The sequence below is a fragment of the Dichotomopilus funicola genome (assembly GCF_033296635.1).
Source record: "Dichotomopilus funicola strain CBS 141.50 unplaced genomic scaffold C8A04scaffold_88, whole genome shotgun sequence".
Taxonomy (NCBI): domain Eukaryota; kingdom Fungi; phylum Ascomycota; class Sordariomycetes; order Sordariales; family Chaetomiaceae; genus Dichotomopilus; species Dichotomopilus funicola.
Genome location: NW_026944109.1, coordinates 1,607 through 25,715, shown reverse-complemented (window position 1 = coordinate 25,715; position 24,109 = coordinate 1,607). Strand labels below are relative to the sequence as shown.

The 24,109-nt window shown below is 50.8% G+C and overlaps 8 protein-coding genes and 1 non-coding gene across 9 annotated transcripts; 5 read left to right on the top strand and 4 right to left on the bottom strand.

Moving 5' to 3' along the window:
* Nucleotides 1–190: 190 nt before the first annotated feature.
* C8A04DRAFT_32420 (NAD/NADP-dependent indole-3-acetaldehyde reductase) lies at nt 191–1,195 on the bottom strand (the record flags this gene model as incomplete). Its single annotated transcript, XM_062782093.1, has 3 exons — nt 191–743; nt 809–1,089; nt 1,148–1,195. 3 exons carry the CDS (start codon nt 1,193–1,195, stop codon nt 191–193), a joined length of 882 nt encoding a protein of 293 aa, XP_062633434.1.
* Nucleotides 1,196–1,802: 607 nt separating this feature from the next.
* On the top strand, nt 1,803–2,012 carry C8A04DRAFT_32419 (uncharacterized protein; the record flags this gene model as incomplete). Its single annotated transcript, XM_062782092.1, has 1 exon — nt 1,803–2,012. One exon carries the CDS (start codon nt 1,803–1,805, stop codon nt 2,010–2,012), a length of 210 nt encoding a protein of 69 aa, XP_062633433.1.
* Nucleotides 2,013–3,539: 1,527 nt separating this feature from the next.
* Nucleotides 3,540–4,380, top strand: C8A04DRAFT_32417 (uncharacterized protein; the record flags this gene model as incomplete). The annotated part of the gene is made up of 3 exons (XM_062782091.1): nt 3,540–3,584; nt 3,651–4,088; nt 4,171–4,380. The coding sequence occupies 3 exons, from the start codon at nt 3,540–3,542 to the stop codon at nt 4,378–4,380; spliced, it is 693 nt and encodes a 230-aa protein (XP_062633432.1).
* A 1,330-nt stretch (nt 4,381–5,710) lies between these two features.
* C8A04DRAFT_32416 (Metallo-dependent phosphatase-like protein) lies at nt 5,711–7,074 on the bottom strand (the record flags this gene model as incomplete). The annotated part of the gene is made up of 3 exons (XM_062782090.1): nt 5,711–5,914; nt 5,976–6,405; nt 6,473–7,074. The coding sequence occupies 3 exons, from the start codon at nt 7,072–7,074 to the stop codon at nt 5,711–5,713; spliced, it is 1,236 nt and encodes a 411-aa protein (XP_062633431.1).
* Nucleotides 7,075–7,987: 913 nt separating this feature from the next.
* Nucleotides 7,988–10,096, top strand: C8A04DRAFT_15274 (Smg-4/UPF3 family-domain-containing protein; the record flags this gene model as incomplete). Its single annotated transcript, XM_062778422.1, has 2 exons — nt 7,988–8,226; nt 8,293–10,096. 2 exons carry the CDS (start codon nt 7,988–7,990, stop codon nt 10,094–10,096), a joined length of 2,043 nt encoding a protein of 680 aa, XP_062633430.1.
* Nucleotides 10,097–10,740: 644 nt separating this feature from the next.
* Nucleotides 10,741–12,538, bottom strand: C8A04DRAFT_40207 (Fructosamine kinase-domain-containing protein; the record flags this gene model as incomplete). The annotated part of the gene is made up of 6 exons (XM_062784860.1): nt 10,741–10,810; nt 10,850–11,161; nt 11,300–11,384; nt 11,508–12,074; nt 12,320–12,396; nt 12,489–12,538. The coding sequence occupies 6 exons, from the start codon at nt 12,536–12,538 to the stop codon at nt 10,741–10,743; spliced, it is 1,161 nt and encodes a 386-aa protein (XP_062633429.1).
* Nucleotides 12,539–13,401: 863 nt separating this feature from the next.
* C8A04DRAFT_32413 (heterokaryon incompatibility protein-domain-containing protein) lies at nt 13,402–15,444 on the bottom strand (the record flags this gene model as incomplete). The annotated part of the gene is made up of 1 exon (XM_062782089.1): nt 13,402–15,444. One exon carries the CDS (start codon nt 15,442–15,444, stop codon nt 13,402–13,404), a length of 2,043 nt encoding a protein of 680 aa, XP_062633428.1.
* A 260-nt stretch (nt 15,445–15,704) lies between these two features.
* Nucleotides 15,705–17,509, top strand: C8A04DRAFT_32412 (histidine phosphatase superfamily; the record flags this gene model as incomplete). The annotated part of the gene is made up of 3 exons (XM_062782088.1): nt 15,705–16,007; nt 16,094–16,569; nt 17,332–17,509. 3 exons carry the CDS (start codon nt 15,705–15,707, stop codon nt 17,507–17,509), a joined length of 957 nt encoding a protein of 318 aa, XP_062633427.1.
* A 2,205-nt stretch (nt 17,510–19,714) lies between these two features.
* C8A04DRAFT_t137 lies at nt 19,715–19,830 on the top strand. The gene has a single exon. It is a non-coding gene; the product is annotated as a tRNA-Ala (tRNA).
* Nucleotides 19,831–24,109: the final 4,279 nt, after the last annotated feature.

Here is a 24,109-nt window from a genome sequence, read left to right as displayed (position 1 = left end):
AGACACTGTCTCTACCCAAGGCGGGAGGGCATGATGGGGCAAAGAGAGGGGAGTGAACCAGGCAGAAGAGAGCAAAAAGCAAGGGGGGTCGGTTACGGACGGGTTGGTTAGTTGCTATATAGACGAGCGAGCGAGGCCATTGGTTAGGTACTGTGTTTCTTTTCGGGAACCCGAATGCAAGACCTGGAGTCTACGAACGGTCATCTTTAGAGAAATGCTCTCCCCATGCCATGCGGAAGTGGTATGTAGCGCCCACATTCGTAATATCTCTCACCTCGTCCTCCGTCAGCGTTATTTTCAACGTCTGAGCGTACTCATCCAACCTGTCTAGCTTTGTAGTGGTGGTGACAGCAACGACGTTGTTCCGTATGATCCAGGCGATGAGCACAGCAGCTTCCGTTACACCATGCGCTTTGGCGATACGAGCCAGCGGCTCCCGCAGCGGCCCATCAGGAGGAGCACGGAAAGCTGGGGTCAGCCCTTTGAACGAGCCGACCTGAATGCCCTGCTCCTGTAGCCAGGCAACGTAACTGTTTCCGCGCTGAAGGTAGGCGTGATACTCGATTTGGTTGATCACGGGACGGCTGGTTGCTCCCTTGAGCGTCGCCTCGATATGCGGGCGCAGGTAGTTGCTCACTCCGATCGATCGCGCCTTGCCCGACTCTCGGATTTTCTCCATGGTCTTCCACGCGCGCTGGAAGTCCTCGTCGGATTTGGCGAAGAAGGGAATGTGAATCAGGTATCTGTATGGGGTTAATTAGAGGCCACCGACATGACACGCGAGACCCGAGAGAACCACATAACTTACAGGTCAAAATAATCGGTCTGGATCTTCTGGAGGATCTGGTCGATTGCCGCCTCAATATCGTCAATGCCCTGGGCGACTTTATTGGTTATGAACAGCTTTTCACGGGGGACTCCCGACTCCTTGATAGCGACGCCAACTTCCTCCTCGGTTCCGTACATCTCCGCACAGTCCAAATGGTAGAAGCCTTTCTCAATGGCTGCTTTGGTCAGGTCTACAAGGCCCTGGTTGAACGAGGTGTCGCCCACCTCCTTAAACCAAGCGGTACCAGTGCCATAAGCAAGCTTTAGGGTCGTTAGCCGGCTGGCTACCTCAGTGAAGCAGTGGTAGGGGCAAGCTTACCATCGGGATTTGATTGCCGTCGTGTAGCCGTAGCAGGGGGATATCCATGTTGTTTCGGTGGCTGCGAATGTTGACGAACCGTCGGTTCGGTGGCGGTTGCTGAAACAGAGGTAGGTGGGAAACCTGTGAACCAGGTTTTCTAACCGAGACCAAGTTGGGGAATGTTGAAGAAAGTCGCAGCCAGGTTTTGGCACTCCCAAATAGGATGGTCTAAGTCTAAGGCAATGCCGGGAAGTTGTGAATGGTCGAAGCTGGTCTCGACCCAAAACACACGACGGCGATCCGGTATGACTGCAGATCTTACTACAGGGAAATTGTACGCAAATGCCATCTATCAAGGGACTCGAAGGGAGCTGTACCACCGACCCAGTGCATATCGTCAGGTAGCTACCTCCGCGGTTAAACAACACGGGATAAGATACACACCCACAAAACCTGGGTATATCACCACCTTCAAGGGGCAAGTGAGGCTCTTGTGGGCCGGCACTGGAGCATTGTGGGCCACCAGGCCGCAGGAGTGCTCTCCTACTTTTGGAGATATCTTAGCCTTGAACCCCAAGAATCGTCTGCCCTCTCTCTTCCTCACAACAATTCTGACCAAACTCATTAAACACAATACTACTCGTAGCACAACCACCCCAACAAGGTCATCACCATGCCGCCCGTCATCAACCCCAAGACCAACACCCTCGCGGAGGCCGTTAAGGCCGCTTTGACTAAGAAGTCTGGAGATTCGAAGGATGGTCAGAAGCGCAGGGAACCATGGCGTGACATGGAGAGGTACAAGTCTACCGAGGACAACGTCCAGGTCAGCAAGGTCTGCGACATGCGCCTCTTTGGCAACCATGTCAACGCTCACTCTTGAGCGCTCAACATTGACATGCCTTTGCCCTTATGTGAGTTTGACAACAGACTGCCATGGATCTCAGACGCCTAGCTGACCATAGGTACCTAGCTACTCTTGAGGCTGGAAGGTGGAGGAGTGAGCAAGCCTCGGGAATTGTGATGTGTGGTAGTTAGCCTAGGTACTGTTCTAGGATAAGATAAATTGAACGCTATCCCCTCACAATCGTCTCGCATCCATCTCCCCCGTGTGTATGTGCGGTCTTCGCCGTGTGTAGTGTCCGAGATGTGGTCGCTTTCTGATTCCTACCTTATGCTTGGTGGTTAGGTATCTACCTACCTTCTTAGGCTCAGCCAACTTCATTCAGTCTTGTAACATTCACTTCAAAAAAGAAAACAGAAAAAGAGAACAAAAAAGAAAACAGAGAAGTAAAGCAGAAATAGAAAACAGAGAAGTAAAACAGAAAAAGAAAACAGAAAAAGAAAACAGAAAAAGAAAACGGAAAAAGAGCACAGAAAAAGAAAACGCATTATACTTTAAATTTTACTCCTCCCCCGCATGCACGGAATCCGGCCCCTGATTTCCGGGCTTAACAACGTTGAGCACCATATTCTGCTTTCCTTTAAGATCATCGAGGTCACTGTCCTCCTTAGACTCCTCCTCGATGGCCAAGGAATCATCCTGCGCCTGTTCCCCTGTCTGGGACATGGGCGGCTTTGCTACCTCCTTGCCCTTCTGTGCTTTACGCCCATTCTCGTCCTCGAGGTGCTCAAGTTGACAGTGTCCATCTTCGAAATTGGGCCCATAGAAATTACCGCTTCTCACTCCAAAGATTGGCGGGTTAATTTCGTAGAAAAGACTAAGTTGATACCTCAATCTACAGAACATCCGCCTCCAACATCAACATACTAATCCCCTCTTGTCTTGTTGTTGTCTCAACTGACTCTATTCCGGATTCCATGCGATGAAGCGAAGCTCGATACTCTCACGAGGCTTGGCACCCGGCGCATGCTCTGGAAGAACCATAGCACAATGAGGGACGGCCGCTAAGATGATTATCAGTTTTGATCTTCAAGTCCATGTCAAGTGACCTTAGATCAAATAAATCCTTACCACTCCTGCTAAAAGGCTTTCTTTCTCGAGTCCCACATAGTCATGACAATCACACCGTCTCGAGGGTTTGACACCTGTGAGGCCGCCTTTTACACAGTATGAGGTTGAAACTCGGGTGCATACCCAATACAGGTGCTCGCACATGGACTCGATTTATTGGCCTGAGATATGCAACTCCGTCGTTAACCTGAATGCCTAGAAGTCCGCCTCGACGCCTTGGTCGTTGATGAACGAAGTAGTCTCTGTGTTTAAAGATGTGATTACGATCATCAATCTGCTCAGCCTTGAGATTCGCGGTCAAAAGGGGCGCACGCGTTGTGTTACATACTCACCTCGCTCTCTGGCTGGACGAAACAGCTCACCGCAATTGACGCCACTTCGACAGTGGCCATCCTCATAAGCTGCCTGGTTCAGCCTCCCTTGTCTCCATTCATGATGCCTTCTGAGGACTACCTAAACGTTGTCGTGACTGGAAATCTAGTGGGTATTACCTCATTTTCTGAGCCTCACTTTATGCCTCACTTTATGACTCACCCCGTTACTCAGCCGTTTATGGAATATGACTTCAACACATCTCAGCTGGTGAGAGACGCTCTCCCCGACGTCATTAAGAGACCCGGCAAGAAGACGATCCGAGTCCTGAAGTACTACCGCGATACTCTGGACACGTACACCGATGTGCGGTTCGTTTCAAACGACATTTGGGTTGGCAAACGATCGCGGTTCCTGCCGGCTCCTCAGCCAGGCGAGGAAGAAGAACATGTTGATGTTGACTTCATCCTCCACCTGGGCATGATTGCTCTTGGTTGGGACCCGGATCAATTTCGTTTTGAGACCATCGCGCGCAGGGATGGGTACAAACTCCCTGGGGATGATGGCAAGTTTGTCGACTCAGACTATCTCAAGTCCCTGGGCCTGCCCGAGGTCCTTTCGACGTCACTTGACGTTGAGGCCGGGTGGCGCAAGGTGAAGGAAGACCATCCGGTGAGTACCTATTCTTCAGGTACATGTACCTACCGTACAAACAGTTCTAACGGGGAAGTAGCATGTCACCTCATGGTTTTAGGAGGACGCAGGTCTTTATTTCTGCGAGTTCCGTCTGTATTCCTCGCTCGCCGAGTCGCATGTGACGAAGGAGTTTGCCAACAAGAAGGGCCGGGTTGTGTTTGAACACCTCCCTCAGCTTCATACGCGGGAGGGAATTGAACTTGCTCGGGACATTAGTGTTAGTTTTATCACTGGCCTTGCGGACGACGCCATGTTTTCCGGGAACTAGGTGGTGCTGAGCTCTTGGTTTCTGAACAAGCGCTGCTCTGGTCGCGAGGGGTTGTTGCGTGTGCCTTGTAATGCCCAGATAGCCCCCCCTCGTCGAGATCCCGGCGCAAACGTCTGTCTGTCTAGCAGATTTACGTCCATCCCATGATAAGACCAGGAGACTTAATAACAGGGCAGGTCACGAAGCAAGATGGAATAGTCACAGAAGGGGACGGATTCCAAATAAAAGGGGTATCAACCAATCAGCATAATCGCTCTTTCATGATTCAACACAGTACAGTACAATACCATGCAAGAATAATGTAGGTGGTGCAAGTAAAAAAAAAAAAACAACGTTAGGGGTAATTAAGTGATATACAAAGATGCCCCCCCCCTCCCGCCGCAACTAATCCACAACGCTTATGCCAGCCGGCCAGTCCAGTCCAGTTCGTCCGTCCCAGCGGTCTATCAACGTCAGGAAAGGAAAGGTCTTCTGTATCGCCTCGTTTCCTTGCGTCTTCGTTTCTAGGTTCATTGGTGGTCATTTGGATGTTGTACTCTCGTTCCGTCTACCATCTCATCTCGTTCGTGTGTCCCACACTCTCATATCTGCATTGGCCTATCATCGACCGTGATCCATGCCGTGCCTGCTATACCATGCGATGACAGGCCCTCTCCTGTCGTTCCTTGCTTTCCTTGCTTCCCATCTGTAGGAGCCGTATCACCTCTTCAGCGTAGTTTTTTGACCCACAGTATTAGTACCATTCAGGTGATGAACAGCACAACTAGTTGAAACAACAGTAAGCAGACTCAACCGCCCGGTGCGGCTCGAACGTAATAACTGCCCATCTTGGCTTCCGTGCCCCCCAGCCTCCCCACCGTCCGAGTGGACGTGGTCAACGTATCGCTTGTAGGAACGGCCTCTTCATGAGTACAATCCCGGCGGTTCGGCGAGCCCAAGCAAGATGGCCCAGAACGCGAGAAACACCTCGAGTAAACTGGATTTGGCCGAAATAGGGGGTGGTCGTCATGCTGGCGGGCCTGGCTGCCGATATCCTCGGGTGGCGTTTGCTTTGCGCTCCTGGTAATCCTTTGTCTAGCTGCATTTTGTGTGAATGGGCCCTCTATGTTGATGCTGGCGGACGAAACGGGGGTTATTCAAACAGTAGCTGTCCATGCGGAGGGCGAAAGTGTCGTGCCGCAACGGTGGATCTAGAATTGGTCTTCGAACAGTCTCAGTCCGATGTCCACTGGTTCAAAGCAGCCGCCAGGAGCCCATAGCAGAACCATGGGCGGAATTACCATTGCCCCCCCAATCCCCTCCAACCCGGCGCTTCCGTTTTCGGTCCGCTTTACAAGAAATAGTCGCCGGCCCCGCGGCGGCCGCCCGGGATGTGGCGTTGGTTGTCGGGAACGGCAGAGAATATGGAAAACTTGGTACTAGACTCGAGATTATCTGCCGAGGTGACGGTCATGATGGAGGCTACGTTTCCACAGCGGTAGCAGTAATTTGGCGCTGACCAGACAGTGACGACAGATTTCTCGGCAAAGTGATACTGCGGAAATATGTGTGAGTATTTGGAGAGTACAAAAAAGTATCAAACACTGGGAGCTCACCTTGTAACCTTCGTTCACGAGCTGATGGGCGCGAGCGATGGTCTTGAGCCCGTTGACGTGGTTGAACTCCGTAGCGACCTTGTGTCCGAACAACCAGCCGGCACCGCGCGGGCTGATAGCCCATGAATCGATGTCTTCTGGGTCGCTCCACACCAGATCGCAGAAGGCGCCCTCGTGAGGAATCTCCTGGGCTCGCGCGACGACGCGAATTTGATCGATGGTGCGGATTTCTGGGCTGAGTCCGCCGTGCACGCACAGGACCGTCCCGTCGACGATGGCGGCGAGAACCAGAAAATCGAACACTTGGCAGCAGGCCTTCCACACAGAGGCGTTGCCGTATTTTTGCTGGCATTCCTCGAAGAAGCCGTAGACTTGTGTGATTTGGCGGGATTCGTGGTTTCCACGGACTAGAACGATTCTGTCGGGGAATCTAGAGTAGCTGTTAGTGCCGGCGAGAAAAGAAGAGGGGAAAAATTAGCCCGCGGTGGAGGTCTCACTTTGCTTTCAAACACATCAAGAGTGTGAACGTTTCGAGACTGAAATACCCCCGGTCGACGAAATCCCCGAGAAACACAAACCGGGTTTCTACCGACTGCACGCCCGCATCAGCCGGCGGCGGTGCAGCCAGTGGGCTCTCCTCCGCAATCGTCTCGTCGTTGCGATCACCACCATCCCCACTACCACTAGCCCCGCCCTCCTCGCCCTCAGCCCCGGCCTCGGCTTCGGCCCCGCCCGCGTTCTGCACCTTGTTCTTCAGCTTCGGGTCGGTGATCTCCGTGGGCGGCTCGATGTCGTCCGAGGTGATGACCGTGGTGCTCGCAACGGGGGCCTGGACGCGCGATTCGCCGGGCATGCCGCCGGCGACGCGGAATAGCTCGAGGAGGTCGTAGAACTGGCCGTGGATGTCGCCGCATATTGTCACGGGGGCCACGACGGGCTGAATGTTGGACTCCTCCATAAGAACCTCCTTAACCATCTCGCAGAGTTGTTTCATGACGTTCTCGGGCAGGTAGTGGCATTGCTTGGCTTCCTCGAGCCACTCGTCTAGGCCGGCGCCGGGCCGCAGGTTGGCGGGGCCCGGTTTTGGTACGGTGGACATGGTGGCGGGTAGATGTGGTCGGGTAGGATGGGGTGAGCGGTGTGGTGGTGGAAAGGGGTCCGGCTTTCGAGGTTGTTTGGAATTGATGGGTGTTGTCGAGTTGTGCGGGTGTTCGAGGGGCGCTGTGGGCTGACCGAGGGGTTGGTGGAGCACACTGTTTGGGCTGCCGTAGTAGCGCTTGGCTGGGAATAAAATCACTAGCGTTCCCTGTGCTTGGGCTTAATATTAACAAAAAAAGTGTAGAAGAATATAATTCAAAACGCTGTATTTGGGTAAGAAAGTATCGAGGAAGTAGGGTATCTGAAGGAGGAAGAGTTAGTGCAGGATACAGGCTGAGGTGAGGTATGATGGTGCAGGTGAATGGATAAGGTCAATGTCCAGGGCTCGGAGAAGAGTAGAGCTCTGCTTCACAGTGAAGTCACATTCTGCCGAGATTTACGCGCCGGTCACGGCCTAGGAAGTCGAGACCTCCCGGACCCCCGCTGTGGGCCCCCACCTGCCGAAATGTCCTGTATGCCAAGAGCGTGGGTTGTCGAAGAGTTCCTTCTCGCCCATTGTTCGTGTTCCTGCAGCGGAACGCCATTGCTCACATGACGGAGTAATTAGTTCAACTTCTTTTCCGCTTGACGGCCGCGGTCTTCGCTTTATTCTTTTAGGTTTTCGCGGTTTTTCTCAGCACTTTAAAGCGGGAAGCAAAGGTGCACACGAACATTCAATAATTTGCATCAACATCCCGAAATCCGACCACCCATATCTCGCCTTTAATGCTTGGCCATCAGGAAAGCATCACTTTTCAACAACCGACGAGCTCCCAGAACTAAATTTGCATAGGCTCCGCCCCTAGCATCTTATCGCCATACACATCAGATCCCCACATCACGATTGCACAGTATCTTATAATCCGCCCATCACCATGGCTGCCCCGCAGCTGCTATCTCGAAGAACGAATGGAGAAGCAAGCGGCCAGCCATCGCATGACACCCCGAAGGCCGCCCGGGTGAAGGCGCCAGCGCAGGGAGAAAAAGCCGTGGTCAGGCGCTTGCCGCCGGCGATGACGGAGGACGAGTTTGTCGCAATCCTCGGCGATGAATGGAGGGTCGGTCGCGGCAAAGTCGATTGGTTCTCGTACTGGCCTGGGAAGGTGTCGCAACAGTGCGTCGACATTTGCTCTGTGAATCGGGTTTGGGAAATGCGCTAACATTGATTCAACCCTCTTAGTCCCTCGAAACCATCACAGCCGTCGCGCGCTTACCTTCACGTCACCCGACGAGACGAGTTGACCAACCTGCTCCAAACAGTGCAATCGGCAACATGGGAGGACGCCAAGGAGTCATACAACGATCCTGCGTTAGTGTCTTCGCCCACCGTCGAGTTTGCGGCCTACAAGAAGATCCCGGGAGAGAAGAAGCGCGTGGATGGGCGACAGGGGACGATTGACCAAGATCCGGAATTTATGGCGTTTCTCGAGGCATTGGCCAACCCGGAGGCGCACAAGGAGGCGGCAGAGGGTGAACAGGGTCTTGAGGATACCGGGAAGGGGGATAAGACCACGACCACACCGCTCGTCGAGTATCTCAAGGAGAAGAAAGCGGCGAGGGTGAAAGAAGCGGTGGCGGCTAAGAATGCGAAACACGGGCGCCAGGACTCGCAAGGGACGAAGGGAAAAAATGCTGTTGCGCTGCCGGAGGAGCCGAAGAAACGCTCCCGAGAGAGTAGAGCTGAGAAGGAGAAAGCGTCGGAGAAGGCACCTGAGCGGCCGCGAGAGTCTGTTAAGATCCTTACAAAGAAGGCCGCTGCGGCCGCAGAAGCGGCCGCGGAGGCTGCAAAAGCTACGAAAGCTGCTGCCGCCCAGGCCACGCCCAGCGCGTCGTCTACTTCACCGGCTGAGAACCGGGAACCTCTGCCTAAGAGCCGTCGGGCGGGTATTGCAGCGGCGGCACGGATACTTCAACGTGATCTAGGTCTTAGTCCGGGAAATGCGCATCGGAAAGCGCGACAGGAAGCGGCAAAGGCGGACTTGGAGGCCAAGGCGGCTGCTGCTCCTAAGGAGATCACCAACCAACAAACCCCCACGGCATCTGAACCCGCTAACGTGGCCGAACCAATAGCAGAAAATCCTCCAGCAAAGACACAGCCGGCCACATCGAGTAGATCTCGAAATAGGAAGCGCGGCGCTGGCGGGGATGCGGGCAAGGCAGAAGCGGGGCCCAACGGGAGCGCCGTGGAAGCCCCGGCCCAAACACCCGCGAAGGCACCCATCACGGTGTTGAAGAAGGATACTCAGCAAAAGACACCGACCGACTCCCCATCAACACCCTCTCAAGTTGGAGCATCTAAAACAGCGGCTTCCGCCAGCGCAGCCGCTCCCCCAGCAACCAAACCTGCCTCCCAAAAACAGGTTGGATGCTCTAAAAAGGCGCCGGCCCCAGCTAGCCCCAGCTCAGGCGCAACCCGAGCGTTCATCAAGCACGCCAACCACTCCCAAGGCGTCACCGAGCCGCTTCTCCGCGAAGCCCTCCGGACATACGGGGCTGTAACCAACGTCGAAATTGACCGTAAGAAGGGATTTGCGTATGTCGATTTTGCGGAGCACGCCGGTCTTGTCCAAGCCATGGCTGCCAGTCCCATAGCTGTTGCGCAGGCAACAGTCCAGGTACTTGAGCGGAAAGACATGGGTAAGAAGACGTCTTCGGCGACAGGGGCCGGGCCACAACAGCAACAGCAGCAGCCGCAGGAAAAGTCGAAGAAAGCATCCGCTGTTGAGGCTGCACCTGCATCGGCTTCTGCGGCCGGTTCTGCACCGGCTAAGGTCCAGCAGGCGGCCGAACCATTGGCGGAGAAAGCTGCTGCTGGTGGAGAGCCGAGTAAGCGTAGTGCTAGGAGACGAGGGAGGGGTAGAGGAGGGGGTGATAAGGAGGGCAAGGATGGGAAGGATGGGAAAGAAGGCAAGGAGTCAGCGAGGGAGGGTGGAGGGGGGAAGAAGGGGAGTGAGGGGGGTGTCACGGCGGCGGGGACGGGGTGAACGGGATGGGATAGGGAGGTTGACGTCTTGAGGAAGACTTAGGTGGGAATAAGCCTATGATTGATATTGGACATAGATCCCATGACAAACATCCACCTGCTTTTGGTCTGATCTTGACGGCGTGAGATCGCGTGATTTTGAGGTTCCTGTTGCTATGTTTTTGGTTAGAAAGCTTACCTATGCGAGCTGCAAACATTTTTGGTTAGACGGATTTGGGTAGACCTCCGTACTTGGGCCCAAATCTCGATATGGGTCCGTAGCCTCAATGAGCCAACTGGCTATAAAGAGCTAGATATGCCCTGGGCCATTGGTTTTGAATTGCTCGGCTTTTCAACGAGCACGATCAGCCACTAGTTTCTTGATGTCAAGTTCCCACCCCAGCACGCAATTCGTAAAAGGTAATCGAGCTAGCCTGTACGAGGCATTGCTTTCATGAAGCGCTATATAAGTGACGAGATAATCATACGATAGGCAATCGGCTTCTCTAAATCAACACAAATCTCTTCCTGTACTTTCTGGAACGTATCACTCGCAACCTAATTAACCATATAGAGCATAAAGAAACATGACTTACAAGTTAATCATACCTACTAGCACTTAAAGCACCACTATCCTCACACTTACACCCATCTTACCCCCAATCCTCAAGTTCTCAACCCCCGCCTCTTATCATCAACAGGCGTCTCGCTATCGTCCAATACATCATCATCACCGCTATCACTATCACCATCCAGCCGATGGTACGGGCCCTACCTGAGGGTATAATATGGCTCCTCTTCGTTTTCGTCTTCCTCTTCTTCCTCTTCTTCCTCTTCTTCCTCTTCTTCCTCTTCTTCCTCTTCTTCCCCTACTTGCTGGCCTTTGTTGTCTTCTTCTTGCCGGCCAACTGCCAGTTGACCAGGACGTTTGGGATACCTGGCGACGGGGCGGGGGTAGCGAGCGGCGGATTGTTGTCGTTGTTGTTGGAGGGAAAAGGTGAAGCTGAGGAGGTTGTTTTGGAGGGTCAGGGTGGCGAATTCGTTGGGGAAGAATTTCTTGTAGAGGGTTGTCATGTTTTGTTTGGCGCTGGAGGGGTGGGGGGTGTTAGGTTGCGGGGCTGAAGGGCGTGAAGGAAGAAAAGAAGAAAGAAAATGGGAGGAAATGGGGTATATTGATGGATTGATGAAGGGGCAATGAATGGTAGAGGGTGTTGAGGGGGCTTACATCTGACGTTGATTGCAGGGAATCAAGACGGTTCCGAGATCGAAACGGAGAGAGTATAGCATGTTACGGTCGTCCCATTCTGCTTCTGTGATTTTCGGCCGGTGGTTGGTTAGATTCAAAAATGAGGTGACAACATTATGCACTGGTTTAGTGGGTTGGTGGGTTCGCGATGAATGAATGAATGAATGAATGCGTGGGATAGACTGACTGGGCTCGGAGGCATGAAACTCCTGCGAATAACTCTTGACATACGGCGCGGTACTCAACCTATGCCTCGCCGCCCTCCAGTTCCCAATCTCATACTCATTATGCGCATAAAACGACCCGCCATCAAAGATAAACGGCTCCCCCGTCGCCATGTCCGTCGCGGTGTTCTCATCCCACAAATTGCCATGCACCAGACACGGCTTAAGAACCCGCCCGCCAACCTGCAGCGGCTCCAACAGCCGGAGGATGACCCGGTCCAGGACTAGCCGGCAGACGATCGCAAACTCGGGCCACGCGCCGTGCACCGCCTCGTCCAGGTCGACCATGTGCGCCAGCTGTTTTCGGTAGAGCACCGCCCAAGAGTCCTCCCAGCAATCGGTGATCTGGCGCAGCTTGGCGCGGTAGGTCGTGGTGTGGAAGCCGAATTTACCTGTGGGGGACTGTGATTTCTTGTGCATCTCGGCGAGGCGTTTGGTGAATTTGACTAGGCTCGGGGGTTGCTCGACTTTGCGGAAGTCAGAGAGCATGAAGTAGATGTCGGAACCGTCGTATTTGTCCCAGCCGTGGGCTTAGGGGGCATTGCGGGGGGGACGGCGTTCGGGGCTTTGAGGGACTGGTACTCGCCGTGTATCATATCGAGTCCGATATCCCCGACGTCTTCTGTCTGGTGGGTTTAGTTAGTGTGTTGAATTCATGTAAGTCAAATAAAGAGTTGATCAGACTCACGTTAGAGACTTGAGGATAAGAGCGAATAAAGACTCATATTTTTAGAGAAGAGGTATTTATAGTCCCGTCGGGGAGTTCTACAATGACCTTCCCCGTGTGTTCCCAGGAGACAACCGTAGTTGTTGGAGCTCAAGATTTTGGTGCCCGGATAATTAGGGAAAACGCTGATGATGTTGATACCAATGCTAAACAATCAATCAGAGCTTGGCTTGGATGGGCACAGTACAGACTGCCGGACTGTACAATACGGAAACACGGAGTTTTACCCCTGATCACAGCATCATTGACGTCAAAGGCATCCCCCATCTCAGGCCTGGGGACCTGGGCCTTCAGTGCTTCGGTTCCCGCACAACAACCATTTCGTACCAACACCAAGTCATCTCATCTTACCTCTGTGGTCGCTTCAATGACTGCTAACCACCCGGCTTCTTCAGGCTCTGCACAAGCATACTAACCTATGACGACCCTGTGTCGCCGACCATCCGTCGAAACTTCTTCTTACCGCGCGACTGGCTTGGAAGGAGTCTATTATACACTTGATCCAGGTCACAGGAAAGAGTGGTCCGACGATTACTAGGTAACCAGGAAGTTGGGGTGAAGGTTGTTATCGGTTGTCATTAGGTATCATAGATTAAGCTCGTGGCTTCCGGAACTTTTGTGTTTGCTCTCTGGTCCTTGAAAGGCAATGATAATCACCATGCGATGCCGTTACTTAGGAGTGCTGTCGGTTAGATTCTGGAAAAATGAGTAAGTTGTTTCAGATATTGAACGGCCTTCGTCGGTTGCAGCCCTTGGTATTATCTCGTTAGTCTACTCAAGATCCAATTTGTATTCCGTAGATTTGTTTTAAATCTACTGATAGTTAATGGTAAGTCAGCCTCTTATTGAATGGCAACTACAGCAGCTCGCGTGTCCTTCTCTAAGTTCTCTCCCCTCCAAAGCGTAGGTACCTAATTAATGGTTATACTCATCAAGTATTTATCAGAGAGTCAGTACATCGTCGACACCTATCACACACCCCTTTCAAATCACTCGACGGCGACTCCTCCGTCCTCGGCTGCTCAGCTTCTGCTTCATCAAGCCGCAATTTCGTCAGACGTAACCAAAACTATCAACATCTCGTCGTTTCGGCAATACCCCCTAAAGAGGTTCCTCTCCAGCCTGGCGTCCTATTCAAGCGTAAAGGTCTTCATCAAGCCTCGGATTCCTTCCACAAACTTCCCGGTGGCCGTCGGGGAGACACATTCGCCGTCCATGACACCATGGAGATACGCCCCGCCAACCAGCCGATGCCGACTCTTTCTGGATTGGTCTTCGGTGCGGTCAAGTTTCGCCCTCCTCAACAACAGCGGCACGCGAGAGCCAGGCACAATGTAGACCAAGTCGCCGACTTGGACACACTCAGTCCCAAATCCGAGATAGCCGCCAGCCGTTCTAAACAGCCTCAGATGCTGACCCTTGGAGAAGGGCGTCAGAAACTCGCTCGTGCTCGCCACGCGGCGACTCTGCGCATCCCATCTCTCATCCAGCAACTTCCCAAAGCGATCGGCCAAGGCATGCCATGCGTCACCGTAGTCTTGACCGTCCTGGGAACCACCAACGACAGGACCTGTGGTTTCGAAAAACCACCGGGCAAAAGACGCGCCCAGGGAATGGCCGTCCTGGACGACCTGAGGTGGGGACCCCGCTGTATTGCTGATCAGGGTCCGCCAGAAGACGTCCACCTTGTGTTGTTCGGCGCCCTTCTGGTGGCGGTAGGTCGTCTTGAGAGAGTCGACGATTTTCAGCCACTGGGGGAACGGCTCGCCGCGCAAGACGGACTGCTTGGTCTCGCCCACCATGGTGACATGGTCCAGTTCGATTCCGTGCAAGCTGAGGGTTTCCCCTTCCCTATCGACAACTGGGTGTTGCTTGAGTTCGCCCGAGGCTGAGTATCGTTCGTAGCCAGTCACGCGTAGACCCGTGAGCTCCTCGGAGGACCAGTCAGGCACCCACGAGGGGAGACGGCCTGTGGCTGCTTTCTGGAACTTTTCGCCCTCTACGCATGACAGAAGGAGGAGGTCACCGCCGCCGTCCTCGAGAATCTGGATGGCGGCTCGGGTAAATGCGGCCGCGGGGGTTGGCACGTCGTACTCGGGGATCAATCCGGGTTTATCCTGCGCGTATTCGTGGACGAGGCCAAGCACCGCGTAGACCTTGTCGCGCGGATCCGTGGACTTGAACCCGCGCGCCCGGATGAGTGTGTAAACGAGGCTTTTAGCCCAGGCGCCGCGGTTCTCGGCTCGATATCCTTGCTGTTTACGCTGTTTCCTTTCCTTGGCTGTCGCTCGGAGTATGGTGGCGGACTGGTAGCAAAACTCAAGGTTTTCGCAGGCTTGTGGCCCCGGGTGTGGTGGCGGCAGTCCGGCAGATTCCATGAAGAGGTCGGTAAGGTGCTGCGCCCACGCAGAAGTCGAGAAAAAGTGGGATGCTTCGGCGATGACGGACCAATCGAGCTCGTGGCCGCCGCAGAGAACATTGACAGTCTTCGCCAGGACAACTTCCTGGATGATCCAGGCCCGGGTGAAGTATCTTCGTTGAAAGACATGGGCAACGGACACCCACGACTGTCGGCAAGAGAAGGCTGCCATCTGCTCGTCATCGCCAAAGTCGTGGGAGTCAGGCGATAGCCTGGATAGAGCGTCAAGCAGCTGCGATGAGTGGCCCGAGGTCGCTCTAAGTTTCATGAGCAACGCAAAGCCCGGCTCGGTGTGATGGTCCTGCTCGCCCAGCCACGAGATGACCACGGCAGCCGTGCTGTAGATGTTTGCCATGAGCATCACCTGGGCGCTTCGCTCGCTCTTGTCTTGCTGGTTGACACAAATGGCATCGATCCAGAACCGCTTGGCCGCGAGACCGGGCATCTGCCTAGCCCGAAGCAGAAAGCAGCGGAGGTTTGCCGTGACATGGAGCAGCCTGCCGTTGCAGAGGATGGGACAGTCCGGGCTTTCACTCAGTCGGCTCAGGGGCCCATATTCGGCTGGGGCACCCCATGTGTATGACAGCGCGTAGTAGTCTGCGACAGGGTCCAGGTCCACGACGCTGAGACTGCATTCAAGCGGGACATCGTTGCTCGGAGACGGACTTTGCGAGATGGTGAGCAGCCGGATTTGTCCAGAGCCAAGCCGCAACTCATCGCTCTCATAGAGCGTCGGTCTCCCACGTGTCGCCATTTCGTCCGCTAGAGGGTAGGGAGGGGGCGAGACACACAGCCACTTCGGTACTAGCACGCAAAAAGAGTTACCGGGGGCGAGGCTCTCGTGGTCTTGGATAGCAACCGGTCACCTGCAGTTAGGCTCCCGACCGAGCTGCGCCCTGTTCCTATTGGACGACGAGAGCCGCGTGAGGCCGCCCCCGAGGGCCGAAACCGCAGCAAATCTATCTAAATAGAGCTCACGCACTTCGTTTGGATGTGAACCCAACAATCCCCACGATGTCCCGATACCGCTTTTTTCATGTCCCAGGCTACTTTGTGGACGGACCCGAGGCGGCCAGGGCGTGTCCGGGCTCCAAGCTCACCACCCAACCCAACCTCGGCTTGTTGGAGAGACCCTACGACTCCGCGCCGAACGAGAATGCGGCTGGCGATGCCCCCTGGACCAGATTCAGCGCGCATGTGGAGTGGCTAAACAAGAACAGTCCTCCCGGCGTTTCCTACAAGTTGCTGTACCTCCTGCGACATGGACTGAGTGTGCACAATGTTGTCATGGCAAAAGTCGGAAGAGATGCCTGGAATGTACGTGCCGCGCCGCGCGGATACTGGCATACTGCCTCTGACTATTGGAGCTCTTGCGGACTTTGTGTCTCTAACCGTCTCCGTAGGGCCATTGGTCTCATCTCGAAACAGACGGCGAAGTCTCCTGGGTTGACGCAAAGCTCACAGAGGACGGCATTAGCTTAGCCCGGCATCTCGGACAGCTCTGGGTTGAGTGGGCCGACACCGTGGGTGTGCCTCTGCCAAGGACTTTGTACACCAGCCCCCTGGCTCGCTGTCTCGAGACGACCCGGCTCGTCTACGCACCCGTTGTGGCCAAGCACGAGAGAATCTTTCAGCCACTAGTCAAAGAGCTGCTCAGGGAGCGGCTTACGGACCACACCTGCGACAAGCGGAGCACTCGACAGTGGATTTCAGAGAACTATCCGACATGCGTGCTCGACCAAGACTTCGAAATGGAAGATCCCTTATGGCAGGCTGATCGGTCCGAAACGAACGAGGAACACGTGACTAGAAAACGGCGACTCCTCGAGGACATCTTCGCCAATGACGACGCCACGTTCGTCTCGCTGACCACACATTCGTACGCCATCTCGGCAATTCTTGAAGTCGTTAAAGCCCCGCACTTTCGAGTCAGTGAAGGGGCCATCATTCCTCTTCTTATTAGAGCCGAGGAAGTTTCGAACGAGATCTAAGGTTAGCTGGGTGGCTGGGTCCTGGTAGTGTTAACTGTTAGTCGGTGTGGTGGCTCTGTATTCTGACCGTGCCCAAGTGCAGGGAACCTCCTGGTCTACGGGACGGTGGTGTTTGTGTGGGTGGGGGGAAAGACGGACGTGTCGACAGTGACGAGAGGATAATTGGAGCGATTACCATAGCGTCTGATGGCTTCAACTGAATAATATGAGGGACCAGGACTCACAAATCATCTCATTCTGCTCACTGCTCACCTCCTTCCGGACAGGGATGGAGGATATAATTATCCGGATGATTTAGGTACCTACCTTACCTCACCTTTGTGACTTCCAAGACGTGTGAAGGACACCTAACTCAGCGACTTATCTCGACCTACCTTAGTCTTTTGCGTTGCGTGGGCCGAAGCGAAATACAAGGAGTGGCGTGTACGTACCTATGTTGGAATGCGGAGAAACAGCTTGGTTGTTGGACTGCTGTGACGGACGAGGTTGTTGAGGCTGAGTTGAAACTGGACGGCGAGTGGACCTGGATTGACGTGCTCTTTGTCCGTGCGAGGACCGCTGAAGAGGATTTCACGATGGAGCTGCAATCCGTCGTAGGGAGCGTTTCGATGTGTCTTGGTGGTTCTCTGCCAAGTAGCTTGGGACCCAAGCCTCCGCGCCCTCCTCGTCCTTCTCCGCCCGGGTTCCCTCACCCACATCGAGTCCGCCATCCGCAACGCCCTCTACCTCTGGCTGGTCACCACGATCATCGCCCTCGGCTCAACCTACGCCACCGCCTGGGGCATTTTTAACACCGCTCGAGGCCACGAGATGCCGCTACTCCTTTGACTCAGACAAAACGCCTTTCCCGCAGACGCTGGAGTGGAGGAATGTCGGACATGACGGCTTGGAGCAAGAAACGTCGTTCACGATGTGCGTGCATGCGGCTGAAAGCATCTCGATGGAGGCAGCCGAGTAGGGGAGTTGTTGTTGTTGTTGTTGTTGTTTGCGTTTAACGTCCGGGGGGGGGGGGGGGGGTGGCCGCGAGGCGGACACCCTAGATGCCTATAATTAGCATGTGAAGACGCGCTGAGCTAGGTCTAATATACATTGTAAAGTGGATTGTTTATTAGAGATCCTCATCTTTTTTCGAGTCTACCGAAGTAATTAAGTCTGGTAGACGCGGATGAAGTCGAAAACGACGCCGAAAATCCAGAATGTTTGAATCGAGCCTGTCAAATGACTGACAAAACTGGAGTTGGTTGAAAATGCTCAGAATTACACTTACAGCCTGTAAATACCTAGTTAAAAGAGAAGCAACAGACCGAATCCCTGGATATTCACTTCATTACTCTACGACAAAAGTGAAAGAAGACGGAAAAGAATTGATCAAAAAAGTAGTTAACGTGCATTATAAGCGAGTGGGCCATATAAGCGAGTGGGCCATATAAGCGAGTGGGCCACTTTTCCACGCGACGCGCCACTTCCATACTTAACATCAATTTTCTCTACAACCTAAAATGCCTGGTACTTCAAATGAAGCCAGCGTATTGTTAGCCCTCGAGGCTCTTAAAAATGACGAAAATCTAAGCCTACGAAAGGCAGCGAAGATCTACAACGTCCCCCGTATGACCTTAACCCGACGACGCGCTGGCCGACTTGCACGACGCGATACTACGCCCAACTCGCGCCGGCTCACCGATTCCGAAGAGAAGGCTATTGTTCAACATATAATTGAGCTATCTGAGCGAGCATTTCCACCAAGGCTTGCTGGTGTGGAAGATATGGCCAACCAACTACTACAGATACGCGATACGCCCCCCGTTGGCAAGCTCTGGGCCTCCAACTTCGTCAAACGCCAACCAGAGCTCCGAATGCGTTATACGCGTAGATACAACTACCAGAGGGCAAAGTGCGAAGACCCGAAGGTCGTTGGCGAGTGGTTTGCCCTTATACAGAACGTCAAGGCCAAGTATGGTATTATAGAGGACGATATCTATAACTTCGACGAGACTGGGTTCATGATAGGTTGTGACGAATCGTCTCAACCACACTCTGCAAGGGTTCACTGAAGGTAGGGTACTAGGGTTGGGATTCGGTGAAGCCAAAAGGTTCACAACAAGATAATGATCCGGTCTTAATGTCCGTAGCAACTGGTAACGAACAAGTTGTATTGCTTACTGGAGAACTCCCAAAGTCCTCTAGAACGAGTGACTATATACTATCTAGGAGAGAGAGTGTCCTAAGTACCTTTGTACCTTGATCGTGGTGATCGCTCCACGATCCATCGATCACCTATTCTTGGCGTTTTGAATGATCCTACGATCGTTCTATCGATCCATCGATCACTCCTATACTGGTTCCTGATTGGTTACTGCTGACTGGTCTATATGCCCAGTTAATGTATTGGCCATCAGTCTGTGACACAATGCCCCTCCTCTAAGGCTTTCGTCCTAAAAGGCTATAGGTTCTTTATTAGTATATATTCTATTTTTCCCTCCTACATCATATATATTCTTCGTCTAAAATAGTAGGTCGGGTATCTAAGTGAAAGTCTACCTCCTCGACCCTCTAAGCTAACCATCTCCTAGCTGTAATACTATTATCCGACAGTTTGTCCGTTATATAGCCTTGTTCCTCCTATTTATCGTATAGCCTCGGTTCCTGCAAGGTTTCTGTTGCCGACTCCTCTCGGTACGCCGAGTATATCTACCTTAAACTTCTAAACTACGACGTTCTTAGTATTTCCCCTTTATAGCTCTGTACTATCATAGCTTAATACCAAAAGCTAGAGGATGAACTTATAGTTGTAGAGGAGCAGGTCCTTCGTTTACAAAAGTAAAAGTAAGTATAGTTTAAGAAGATAATACGAGCTATATTAAGGGGTATTAACTCAATAGAGGAGTTGGAGCGTATAGAACGGGAGGAGGTAGAAGCGTTAGCTGTATTAGAACCCACTGCCAGTCCTCCTACCTTAGCCGCTCCTTCCTCCCTAACCGTCCTTAACCCCTCCTTTCTTAAGTAAGTGTTTTATCGTCTTTTAATAAATGAAATGGTTATATAGTATAGTAGTAGCATATATATTTAGCGTTAGCCATCTTAAATACCTCTAAGAGGGGGTTTAGGGCTGCTATTGTACTAGGTCGTAGGTTCGACCCCTACTATAACCTTTTTCTTTTTATTCTTTTCCTTTTTTTTTTTTTACTGACTATCGTTCCTCGTTCCTAGTTCCTCTATACCTTTTAACGACGGCTTCGACTAGTCTTTTCTAGGTATATAGGGCAATCAGGGTTCTGGTAGTGGAAATCCTATAACTTCTCTAGGTAGTTGACCAAATTTCCCACTAGTTGCTATAAGTTATCTTTAGGGCCAAAGTCTAGCCATTTGACCAAATATTCCAGTTGCCCTTTTATAATTCTTGAGTCGAAAATTTCCTCTATATCCTATTCTTCTTCCTCATCCTCTACTTTAGTATCTTTATCCAGTTGTAAGTTCTTGGGTACCGGTTCTAGTAGTGCTATATAAAAAACGTTCATTCTTAGCTTTATAGTTGATAGAAGTATAAGGGTATAGTTATTTTCCAAAATCTTTTTATCGATCTTAAATAGCCTAATCTTCCTGAAATCGAGTTTCTTACTAGGTCGTTTGGTTTTAAGATTTCGTAAGCTAAAGTAGACTTTGTCTCCCCTCTCTAGATAAGGTCCCTCGAGCCTTTTTTAGTTATAGAACCTTTTTATCCTTTTCCTTACAAACTCAAGTTCTTCCTTAAGCATTATATATAATAAGCTCATTTTATCCGCTTTAATAGTGGCCTAGGGTACCTTAACATCAGGTCCCTATCTTAGGTTAGGTTTATACCCAAAGTTTATAAAGTATAGTATAACTCTTATTATCTTAGTTTCTATTATATTATAGGCCAGTTATATAACAGGTAATAACTTAACCTAGTTGTCCTATTGAAAGTTGATGTAAAGTTATAGGTACTATTTAACAATCTGGTTGAGTCGTTCTATCTGGCTGTCTATTTATATATGATATACTATCGACAACTTGCTTTTCATCCCGAGTCTCGTTATAAGTGCTTACCAGAATTTTAATGTAAATTTGGTATCCCGGTCTATGATCTATTCTTTCAGCCATATATAGATTGATATAACGTGCCGGTAGAGTATATCTATAAGTTGTTCTGCTGTCTAAGTCTCCTTATATGGTAAGAAGTAGGTCTACTTGGTAAGCCTGTCCACTACAGTGAGGATGCTGTTATACTCTACCTATGTCGCAGGGTCCTTGGATTCCGGTAATTTGGTGATGAAGTCCATGGTTACTGAACTCCATGGTCGTTCGGCGACAGGCAATAGCTATAACAACCTATAGGGTTTATATCATCCTGGTTTACTTCGTCTATAGAGGTTATACTTGTTAATAACCTCCTTGACTTTTTCCTTGAGGTATGGGAAATTATAGTATTGTTTGATCTTAGTGGCTGTTTTCCTAATCCCTATATATCCTCTAAGTCTCAACTGGTATACTTCGAGCATAAGGTCCTTCTGGTCTCGGGTCCTGATATAGGCCTTGTCGTAGTACTAGAGCCTCGTTCTATCCAGTTATAGGCCAGGGGTACCTGCCTCTAGGTCTGTTTCCTAGTCAGCCTATTCCCCGTTGGTAATGGTTCCCTGAAATTCCCGTCCTCCTCTTTCTTCCCTGAAGATTATATAATACTCTATAAACTATTATAGGGGCGTTTCCTCCTCTATCTGTCGTTATATAGCTACGATCTTATAGTCTTTAATCGGTTACGAGGTATGATAGAGTATACTGTCTGTCTGTTGTTATAGTAGCACTAGTAAGTCTTCTGGTATATTGCTATCTTAGTGATCAGTTCTTCTACTTAAGGTATCTGCTTGTACGTTTTCCATACCTTTCTTATAGTTGATTATAAAGTTAAACTCCGATAAGAATTCTGCCTATCTAGTCTATTGTCCGTTCAAGACTTTAGTCGTTGTAAAGTACTTAAGGTTTTTATAGTCGGTATAGACCTATACTAGGTAGGTCGTCCCACTAAAGTACAGTCTTTATTCTTAAAATGCCTCGATGATAGTGAGCAGTTCCTTGTTGTAGATAGGGTAGTTAAGATAAGGCCTGTCTAGCTTCTTTAAGAAGAAAGCCACTAGGTATAACTTCCCGTTCTTATCCCTCTATCTAAGTTATCCCCCGATCGTGAAGTTCGACATATTAGCTTCTACCTTAAAAGGTAGATTAGGGTCTGGCAGTAAGAGTACTAGATCCGCTAGGATACTCCGTTGAATCTTCCTAAACGCCTGTTCCTAGGTATCTCCCTACTTGAACTCAGCTCCCTTCTTGGTGAGTTTGTGTAGTGGTTGTACGATATCGCTGAAGTTCTGGATAAATATCTGGACGAAATTTGTAAACCTAATAAACCCTTGAACCTCTATAGCGTTAGTAGGCGTTGGCTATTCTACAATTGCTTGGATTTTCTAAGGTTCGATTTTGACTTTACCGGGTGAGATTTTATAGCCTAAGAAAACCGTCTTTTAGACGTGAAATTCGCTCTTTTCTTTATTAACCGACAGTTGACTTTTATATAGTACGTCAAGCACCTGTTGTATATATCGTCGGTGTTCCTCGAATGTCTTAGAGTAGATGAGAATATCGTTTAAGTAGTATACTATAAACTTATCGAGATAGGGTTAAATAATATGATCGATTGTTGCTTAGAACGTTATAGGTATATTGGTAAGGCTAAAGGGTATTACCAGGTATTTGAAGTATCTATAAGGTGTCTTGAAAGCCGTTTTCCATTTATCCCCCTCCTTAATATAGATATAGGTATATACTGTTAGAAGGTCGAGACGGGTAAAGTATCGAGCTCCGGCTAACTGATCTCAAAGTCTTGAAATCAGTGGTAGGGGATATCTATTCTTGATAGTCTTGCTATTTAGCTATCGGTAGTCTATATATATCCTGAGTTTCCTATCCTTCTTTAGGACGAATAATACTAGATATCTAGCGGGTGAAGTTGATGGCCAGATATGCCCGATCTTTAAGTTGTCGTCTAAATACTTCCTTAACTCGGCGTCTTGTTTCTCGTTAGTGTAGTAAACCTTGAAGAACTTAAGCTATGCTCCTTCCTTTAATTTGATCTTATAGTCCTAGGGTCCATATTCTAGAAGTCCCTTAAGATGCTTGGCTTGAAATGCCAGATACCCTTTATACTCTTAGGGAATTTTACCAGTTATGGTAGTCTTTATAGTCCCCCTGTAGTAAGTAAACTTATTGTTCCCTGCTTCGACGCTTATAACCTTGAGTATATCGATCTTTTCTCCTCTATACTTAATGCTTGCTGCCTTAACTAGGCTGACCCATTGCTCGATCGTGATCTTTCCTTCTGTATTAACTGAGACGACGGCGACTTCCTGGTCTATCTGTACCTTCTTCTATTGTTATAAGCTGTATTTTCTAGAATCTAGAGCTTGTTGTTCCTTGCTGACTATTTCTTGTAGTAGGCCTATAGGGGTTGTATTTCCTTATACTTCGCCCTATTGTGGCTCCTGTTCTACGCTTTCCATTATGTTGGTCGGGTACTTCTATGCTTTACGCGGTTGTAGGTGGCCACCACCCTTCTAACTGATGTCTGGGTCGTACTTCTTATACTAGGGTAACCCTAAGATCATGTCCTTGGTGGTTCCTATGTCTATGATGTCAAATACCACCTTTGTAGTTTTCCCTTCCACCTCTATGTCCAGGGGTTCGGTTTCCCTCCTGACTATCTGGGTTGGGAACGGTCCTTGTATTGGGTGAGGTGCCTTCTTTATCCTCTAGGGGATCCTACATTTGTTGACTAGGGTAGGGCTGATGAGGTCTGCTTACAAGCTACTATCTACTAGTGTCAAGGTTTATAAACATTTCCACTTGGCGATGACCTAGAGCCTGTCGTCTTGGCTTCGGTCCTGAACTACAGCTACCTCTACTAGGCTAGCTGGGAGGTCGTTATAAGGTCGTCGTTTACGCCAGTTCTGCCTGTACTGCGCGAACTGCCGTTTTACTTCTGAGCTTAATGGTTTACAGGCTCCTCGGAGAGCCCTAAGTCTTTTCCCAAATCCCTTTGGTACTACAGGGCGTTCCTGTCCTCTCCTCAGCTCACAGCGTCGATTGTCCGGTGCTCCTTCAACCACTTGACTACCTATAGCGCAGGTTGTTCCTGTCCCGTGAGTCGCTTGTTGATCTTCTGGAGTCTCTTGATTTTATATCGGCTCTATTCCAATTCTTCCTGTTAGTTTCCGTTCATTTCCTATAGTTGTTGTTGCTTATAGACTCCTTCCTAGATCCTTATTCGTAGGCCGAAAACTTCCCCTTTTAGTCCACTAAGTACTTTCCGTAGGTTGTTAATCCTATCCCGAGACTTAAATATCTTCTTCTTGAGGTAATAGA